The sequence below is a fragment of the Primulina huaijiensis genome, unplaced genomic scaffold (genome assembly GCF_012295235.1).
Source record: "Primulina huaijiensis isolate GDHJ02 unplaced genomic scaffold, ASM1229523v2 scaffold33135, whole genome shotgun sequence".
In the NCBI taxonomy this organism is placed as follows: domain Eukaryota; kingdom Viridiplantae; phylum Streptophyta; class Magnoliopsida; order Lamiales; family Gesneriaceae; genus Primulina; species Primulina huaijiensis.
Window position 1 is genome coordinate 12,130 of NW_027357749.1, and position 9,786 is coordinate 21,915.

Below are 9,786 nucleotides of genomic sequence, written 5' to 3' on the forward strand. Positions count from 1 at the left end.
TATATATAATGCTAAGGTTCGCGAACAATCGAACAATATAATTTTAGCTCGAATTCGATTCGAAAAATATTCGAACGTGTTCGAGTTCGGCTCGAATTCGATAATTTCGAATTCGAACCGGCTCGAAAAGTTCGTGAACGTGTTCGATTCGTTTACACCCCTAGTTGCAAGTTGTGACCCCACATTTAAAATTACCTTTTCATTCTCGAAAATAGAGGGATTCATTCCCAATATGAACGACTGATAGTGGTACCAAATTTAACAATTCATCATATATAGATTTTTAAAATCTTATAATCTTATAGTTAATTGATTCGAGAATCTTCTTATTGACATGTTCAAGAAATTCTAGTTCTTTATCAATATATTTATGCAGTATCAATAATTTGTTATACTAGATACACCATTGGGATGCTCAAATAAGTATCAATAATTTGTTATATTAGATACAATTGAGATGCATAAAACATTCAATTATTTCAAACTATAGAAATATTTGTATCAAATGACTTTTTATTCATATAAAACTTTTGGTTTGTAAAAGCAAAAGAGTTAACTATATAAAAATCCTTAAATTCTTGTTTACGATATCAATGAACTTTAGGTTTACAATATTAGCAAACTTCAATATCAATAAACTTCTGGTTTATTGTAACATTTATTTTATCATATTGACATTGATACAATATCATTTTTGAGAAACTGTGTCTATGTGCCACCCAATTTTATTTTGATATCAGCTCGACCAGTTGTGTCGATATTATATTTATCTATAAAATACAAAAACAACATTCATTCTTAACAATAAATTTTTTATTTTTTCTTCAACAAAATTCATATTAACTATTCTCGAGTACTAAGGCTCTTATAAAGTGGTTTATTTTTAATAACATATTATATCAATGATTATTGTCATTGAGTTCAAATTTCAAATATTATCAAACACGTCATTTTTCATCGGTGATCAGTGATCTTCTGGATCTTTAATACATCTATGTTAAGTTATAATGAAAATATAATTTGGGTGACAATAAATTTCCTCCGCAAATCATGATCATGCTTGATAGAAAACATTTAACGTACTGCAAGTACTGTATAGTGATTCAAGAGATCAATGTATATCTCGTACAATATTTGATTAAGATATCTAATATTTTTATCGTACTACAAATACAAATATTTGTTTACGACACTTGAAACATATAATTTTCACAGATCATGCTGACTGTGTTCATATATTCTAGGAAATGAATCACGTCAATTAAGCGACTTTCAATATTACTCGATCATTATTTACTCATGTTTTAGAAAGAATGAAACTAGAAATTTAGACATACATTTCTTTCGGTATCTTCTACTTGAAATATAAGCTGTAACGAATGAATCAATTATGATAATTAATGATATGTACTGGAAACAATAAATTTGGTTAGACATCTTTATCCCAATCTCGCATTCGGACAAACAAAACGGTGGAAATAAACATAAAATTTGAAATTTTAATGCAGCATAAAATAATAAGAATTGCAAAAATTTTATGATTAAATATGATAGTTGGAACAAAATTCCTTCAACAAAGTTCACAAAATCTATAATGAGAATTGTATAGGTTTTTGGTAGATTTTGGTGAAACCATTTGACAAGTTAACAAAAATTTGCATAAAAAATTTATCATTTTTCCAGAACTTGATAAATCATTCGACCGAAAACAAATAAAATTGATTTTATGTAGATTATTAATAAATAATATATCATGTTTTTTCAAGATAATTAACAACAAGTATATGATTCTAATTCGATATCAAACCAAAATTATTTAACAATAATGCAAAAATATTAGATCAAATTCAAACAACATGATCATGTTGGGTTGGATCGGGTTGACCCGAAAATTGTAATTTTTTTAAAAAAAAATTAATTAATAAATATTGCCTACATTTTTTTATATTGTATGTCTGAAAAAATATTTATTGTATATTTATATCATACATTTTTATAATTTAATATTTTTTTGAATATTTTTTATTTTTTAAATAATTGTTTATTTGATTTAGTAAATATATGTTATTTTTCTACAATTAGACTTTCAAATTTAGATCATATATATGCGGGATATTTTGTTATTATATGTTTAAATTAAAATATTATTTTTTTTGAATTTTATTTAATTTTATTTAAAAAAATTTAAAAAAATTCAATATCTGGTTAATCGGGTTGATTCGAGTTTGAGTTCAGGTTGAGAGTTTTCGGGTTGACTCGGGTTCGGGTTGAGCAATTTTTTAATATTACCATTACTCAACACAACCCAACCCACCCGAATTGACACCTTTAGAATCTTGTATCAATATTCTTAAAGAAGATCGATAAATTATACATCTTATATTAATATTTTGCACAATATATTGACAAATTTTGATTTTGCACCAATTGACATGTGTTGTATTTTATATCAATATTCTACAGTATTGTTGATTGAGTGATGCTACATGTACAACTAATTTTGTACAACAATTATTACAATACAAAAAATTTAATTCAAAATTTTCATTTATCAAAATCTCAATATAAATTCAATACAAAATCTAATTACATAATAACAAAACATCACGATATAATTATTGTAAATATCGTTGTACGATATATTTGTTGTATCTTTAGTATTATTATTGTTGATAATTCTTCAATAATATTTAAGATCGATATTTTTCCAAATTATTCGAGATTTATATTTTCCAATTGATAGATCTTATATACTATATTAATATTCTTCATTGAATATCGACAAACCTTACATCTTAAATTAAATATCTAATATTTTTTAGGAATAAAAACATATATTCATGTTTTAAATAATAAATCTAATATTTTTCACTAGATAGATGTGTCTAGATTATCAATGGTAAAAGTAATATTATTTAAGAATATTGATATATAATAGATATGTGATCTTTGATCAATATGCTTCATGATTATTGAAATATATTCTATTTTAGATTGACATTTTTGAGAATAAATATAAATCTTATGTCGTAGATCAATATTCATCGAGAATTTTGACAGATCTTAATACTAAAATCAATGTTCGTCAAAATTATTGACAAATATTTGATCTTTACATTAATATTCATCAGGAATATTGACATATTTTATATCTAATTTCCATATTCATCATGAATATTGATGAATGTTTTATCTGATATCTATATTATTTAGGAAATTGATAACCTTACATGATATATTAATATTGTCGAGAAATATTGACAGATCTATCTTAGATATTTAAATTCTAGATATAATATTTTTCAGGAATATATACATTATTCATATCATAAATCTCTGGTTAGATTTGTAATTTTTAAATCAGTATTCTTAAAAAAAAATTGGTAGATCGATGTTGGATCTTGCTAAGTATCAATGTAAAAGTGTGTTGTGTCACTTCAGGAAATCAACAAGATATTATAAGATCGTGCTACACTAGCATCAATTGGTATAACATTAAAAATATTTAATAACATGCTACGCTCTTCAAGAGAACAACTCAAAAGAAAACATTTGTGTTGTTATAAATTTAATAAAAAAAGAGATGAGAATAATGTGAGTTCAGAAAATGACTCCGAATTATTTTATTCATAAATGAGAACATCTATTTATTGCATATAATGGTAGAATATATATAAATCTATAGATATAAGTATTGATATATCAATCTTAATAGAAAATCTATCAACATAATCATGTACATTCACAATCATATCATAACAATAACAATATTACTAGTTTTTATCCCTTTATTAATAATTTTGTTTTGATTTTGTAATTAACTAATTGTAACTTAGGATAATTAATTGCTTTGATTTTCAATTAATTAATTTATAAATTAGGATAATAAATTGTTTGATATTTAAATTATTTTTTTTTTGTTTTAAACTAGGCTTCTTCTTTAGGAATAAAATATCGTATTTTGAGAGAAAAAATCTACTAATTCAAAAAGCAACAAAATTTCATATAAAATTCGAACATTGCTTTCAAAACAAGAATTCGACACATTGCTTGTCACGTGAACGATTGTGCTAAACATGGCACGCTTACTTCTCTATGGTAGAAAATAGTGTCTTTTTCTATTCTATATCTAAATTGTTTATCCCTCTGATTCGAATTCTTAATCATTGATATATGATGTCAATTTTCTTTAATGATAACATACTTTTGTATTTAATTGCGTGCATGCAACTAAATTCATGTTTAAATATTTATTTATATATTATAAATTTTTGTGAAATATTATGAGGTTAAAGTAATTTTGAAAGTTAATCTTTGAGATTTTATTTTATTTTGTTTCATTTAAAAAATATTGATATTGTGGGGTTATTAACTACTAACCATTATATTAGTATTGAGTAGGTCTCTTGTGAGACGATCTCACGAATATTTAACTGTGAGACGGGTCAACCCTACCGATATTCACAATAAAAAGTAATACTATTAGCATAAAAAATAATATTTTTTCATGGATGACCCAAATAGGAGATCCGTCTCACAAAATACGATCCGTGAGACCGTCTCACGTAAGTTTTTGTCATTAATATTATCTTCATTATTATAGAACACTCCACCAACCTTAATTACTCCTAATTCTATCTTAAATAAAAACAACATAAAGACACTTTAAGGGAATTAAATTGAGAAACTTTCAACGTACGGCACCACTAATTACCTTTGATCCTATGCAAAATACTATTTTATCTTAGTTTGATCGAGGATTATAATATTTAACCCATGAAATTAATTGTCCTCATTCACCAATTTTTTTGAGCAAAACTTAGGAAATAAGTAGTACTTATAACAATTGGCAGATACTTACATCACACTTTAAGTGGATATGTATTATTTAGGTATATATTCATATTTACATATGATAACTAATCAAATACTTGTATTAGTACTAGTCACATCACTTAACGAATTAAGCGATTATTTATAAATTTGGCATGTCACGAGCAGTGGCGGAGTCAAGAATATATAGATATAGATACGAGGGATCTCAAATTGTGTTGGGATATGAAGAGAAGGTCCATATATCGACTACATATTTCCCGATAGCACGATGTGTCATGCGAATTTGGTTGATCTCCGAGTGCTCTCTGAGAGAAGCTGCTTTGCTAGACATTTAAGCTCCCAAATACTTACCCCGAATGCTCAACACTTAATTTGTCATGTCGGAATTACATTCAGCAACTATTTATTTGTCCGTGTTTCATTCTACGTGCATGGATTTCTACGAAGCCATCTATAAAGTGTTGGAAGCTAGCTGGTTTTTTTGATAAAAACCTTTATGTACTGTACCATTCGATATATTGTGCAACACAAAGTTTATATACTTGGCATGTCTTTTATGTAATCTTACATCATACATGGGGCAGAGTTTGCGCAAGTAATAAAATAATTCATGGTGATCAAAGAAACATAACGTAGAATGAAACACTAGCAATTATTTAGCAGTTCAATGCCAAAAGAATTCAACCTATAATTGAGCTACTTCAGCTACTTATGTTTGTAACAGGACCTTTAAACCAGTACCTAGCACTGAAAATCCAAGAAGAAACTGTAAGAATAAGTAGACCTCCAACAGCTACAGGAGTATAGTTGAGAGTTTCCTTGGTAATAGGGTAGGCGACCGGCAAGGAGAAGAGTACAGATATTGTTGCCACCCACAAGACTGCAATCCAACCAACAACGTTCCCATATCGTCCCAAATTGAAAGGTCCGCGAATAAATGATCTTCGAGCCAAAGTCACTCTAAAAAATATTGGCAATGCATAGGCTATGTAGAGTCCAATTGTGGCTATTGAGACCATGGCTTGAAATGCTACAATGCTTCCAAGTGACTGCAAACATAAACCAAAAATCTTATGACGTGCCACAAGGGATGTGAGGAAGAAAGAAACCAGCAATGAAGGAAAAAATTAACCAGGGGCCAGTAGGTCAATCACCCCCTTCCTATCACATTGTCTTATAAATACTTTTCCTATAGAATGTGTCATACAATGTATTTTGCACCCCCCCCCCTTCCATGCCCCGCGACTGAAGAGAACACACAACTCGTTGCAAGAGGGGTGGTGAAAAAAAAACCTACAAATTTTTACTGTCTATGTGGGCTTTAATGAGTATTTTATTGTTACATTCGAGTCAGGCCAACAACCCTTATGTCTCTATCTCTTGTACGTTAAGTTATACTGAAAGTGGTTCCACATATATCTTAATGAGATAGGTCATCACAAGAAACATACTGGGAATATTGGGCCACATCTGCGTTGAAAATCTGACATAATTAACATATGTGAAATGCTTAGAGGGGAAAAAAGTCAATCATACCGTCAATGCCATGCAAAACGCTATGATAGCTGACAGCCAAACTGCATTTACGGGTACCTCTTGCTTGTTTACTTGATGCCAAAACTTTGACAATGGCATGGCACCATCTCTTGAGAACGCATAAGCCATCCTGCAAAATAATCCAGATTAGGTTTGTATAACAAAATCACTGCTTGTAAATGCAAGAAAAGAGTGTTTTTACCTGGAGTTGCTTGTAATTGAACTCATGCCACAGAAAAATATGGCAACGGCTACTATACCAAGGCAAATAATTCCACCAACACCACTTCCATATCTAATCTTGAAAGCTTGGTAAAATATTTCAGCAATGGCATAACCACCGGCAGCATTTTCCGAGCTCAAAAGATTTGGGATTTTGGTTACTGCAAAAGTGATTCCGAGTATATAGCCCCAACCAACGAGTATGGATATGCCAATTGAACTAATAATTCCCTTTGGTCCATTCTCATCAGCATTCTTGGTCTCCTCTGTCTGGACACAGAAATTATTACAAAAAATGACTGCTTGGTTCAACAAGCACATAAATTTTTCTGGTGTACGGAGGTAGAAGCACAGTAATTTTTTAAAAATAAAAATCAATTTGATAATGCCTCAAAAAGAAAAATCCCCTGAATTTTTTTACCATATCTAACAATTCAAAATCTACATCAAAATGTGTAATGCCTCTTCAAGCTGCATGTCACCACAAACATTTGTTCCTTCCAGACGAAACAGCCCAATTCAAGTGACTAATTTCAAATACATTTCAAGATCGAGTAATCCAAGCATTAAAATGAGAGAGTTCATATTTTTTAATCACTGGTTATTCCCCCACACATGAAGGATATCATTCTAGATAACCACAACTCAAAATGGTCTAAGTGGAGACATATCATCAGTATTTCGAAAAAGCTAGCAATTGAACTCACCATATGTGCAGATGCATCATATCCTGTTAGCGTATACTGACTCATGAGAAGTCCGAGAACAAATATGTACAGTTTATTGTTAATTCCTTCCCCGTTATCCGTGTTGAAATGAGTAAAGACAAACTTGGCACTGGCTTTCTCAGTTGCAACCAAGGGAATGAGGATCATAAGAACAAAAACACCTGGAATTACGAAAGAATACAGATACCTGTAAAAATACTTGTTAAATATTATTACAAAGTTTTTCACTATTTTGATTACCTAACACGTTCCATGCAGCAGCAAGCTGTCCAAAGAAGGATAACCAAGAGATAGGTAGACTGTTTAAGATAGCATGTAAGAATAGAATTCCACCATGGATCAAGATAACTATATATTTAGAAGCCTCGTATCCTCCTCCATTCTTTCCACCTGTGCTGAGGAGAATTATTACCTGAATCAACTGGGCTAGTGAATAATCTACACTCGTTGTAACGGCCCACTGCAAAAGAAATAATATTATAAATGATTCACGCAATATAAAGGAACTTTGAGATGTAAAGACAAAGTGCTCAAGAGTACCTGTCCAACAATATTGAACCTGCAGAAAAATGAAAAATTAATTTAGAATTATATCAAATATGAAAGATACATAAGATTATATAGGCAGAAGATATTCCATTAACATGAGCATGAAAGACTTAATTAAGTATTATTAATCAAAACTCAATGTCACCAACTGTACTTTCTATGCAATATATTATAAGTAAATCTTATTATATGCCTAAATGTGATCAAGTAAAATAAGGACAATTATCTGTCATCCTCAGCACAAACGATTACGTTGGATATAGAAGACAATTATCTGTCATCCTCAGCGTAAACGATTACGTTGGATATAGAAATAGAAAGAATTTCAATCTTGCAAGCTAATGATCCTATCAGATCCCACCAACGATACAATGCTGCATAAAATAAGCTTGAAGATGTGTTTCTACAATTTAAATTATGAAAAAAGATTAACCAATTTCAAGCCAACACAACAACCAAAGAGCACAAGAGAACTCAATAACCCGGGGAAAGGAGAATAAGAGGGTAGAAAGTAACCAAACTTTGGTAGCATTTGCTCTCAGAAAGGCATTTGATTGAGTATATAACTCATGAAATGCAAGGGCAGTCAAATGATAGCACATCCAATAATAGACACATCCAAGAAAGTGAACACGGGTATATTTTGTACCACGGCAACTAACAAGTCAGCCACCTCAAACTACTGTAAATTACAAGAACCACCGATTATGGCATTGATGTGAGAAAACAACACGTGAACTAGCACGATTCGATTAAAATTGGAAACTAGTTCATACCCAAAAATAAAACTTAAATTACCATCCAGTGATCCATGAGGCAAAGGGTGCCCAAACAGGGCCGGCAAGCTTTGCACTCCAATAATAGAGTCCCCCAGAAGTAGGATAAGAAGAACAAATTTCGGCCATGGATAAACCAACACTCATGGTGAAAACACCCGCAATCAGCCATCCGTAAACAATAGAAACCGGCCCACCAAAATTCAAGCCCGTGTTATACAGTGTTGTCACACCAGTGAGCACTGAAATTATGGAAAATGAAAAGGCAAAGTTTGACAACACTCTGCACTTCCCCAGACAAAACCCACAAAAAATCCATAAAAAATTAGTGAAGAAGAAATCAAGAAAATCATAAACAAGAAGAAATAATTTATTGTGATGGATTGGAAACAAGGAAGGAAAAGTTACGAGAGGTCACGCTTGAGTTCTTGTTTGTAGCCAAGCTCGTGTAAACGTGCATGGCCTGAATCAGCAGAATTATGGGGTTTTGGGGGAACATGTGATCGAATAATAGGTTGATCGTCCTTTCCTCCCCTCTTCCACCCCATTTTTCTCCTTCCCCGCCTGTCTTCTACCCTTCCTTCGAGAGAGAGGGGGATACAGAGGTGATCCTCTTTCAAAGAATGAAAAGAATCACACTCGAATCCAAACCTCTCTCCCTATTTTCTATGAATGAATATTCCAAGGATTACTTTTCCTTCTCAAGATCACGTTCAAATGGTATTGCGCACATGGGTTTATTAGGTGGCAATCTTGCAAGAAAGTTATTACTTTGCGTGTGTGTTCTAAGGTGAGAAATCAAGCTATGGTCAAGGGAAGCCAGCAGAAGAGAGAGGAATGGGAAAACCGAAAAATCAATGAATCAATGACAGGATATCATTTCATTTACCGAAAATTCAGTGGTCAGCTCTTTCATTGCCGTTAATCTGTCCTTGAAGTTGGGATGGGCGGTACCCACATAATATATTATATTTTTTTATTTTTTTTTTTTAAAAAAAAGAAATTGTTTTGATTTTTTTACGTGGTCGAGCTCGAGGCCCCTTCTTAAAATTTAAGACAAGATTTTGTTATCTTACAAAACATCGATTATTAAGACGTTATTGAGACATGACACGTATTGTTATTCTTTCGCAATTAAT

General features: G+C 30.9%; 1 protein-coding gene across 1 annotated transcript; it reads right to left on the reverse strand.

Annotated features, from left to right (window-relative positions):
• Positions 1-5,450: 5,450 nt before the first annotated feature.
• Positions 5,451-9,565, reverse strand: LOC140968205 (amino-acid permease BAT1 homolog). The gene is made up of 8 exons (XM_073429096.1): positions 9,056-9,565; positions 8,670-8,930; positions 7,863-7,881; positions 7,563-7,782; positions 7,302-7,483; positions 6,575-6,864; positions 6,373-6,502; positions 5,451-5,885 (listed from the first exon to the last, which is right to left on the reverse strand). The coding sequence occupies exons 1-8, from the start codon at positions 9,193-9,195 to the stop codon at positions 5,538-5,540; spliced, it is 1,590 nt and encodes a 529-aa protein (XP_073285197.1). The 5' UTR covers positions 9,196-9,565; the 3' UTR covers positions 5,451-5,537.
• Between the last annotated feature and the right edge of the window lie 221 nt (positions 9,566-9,786).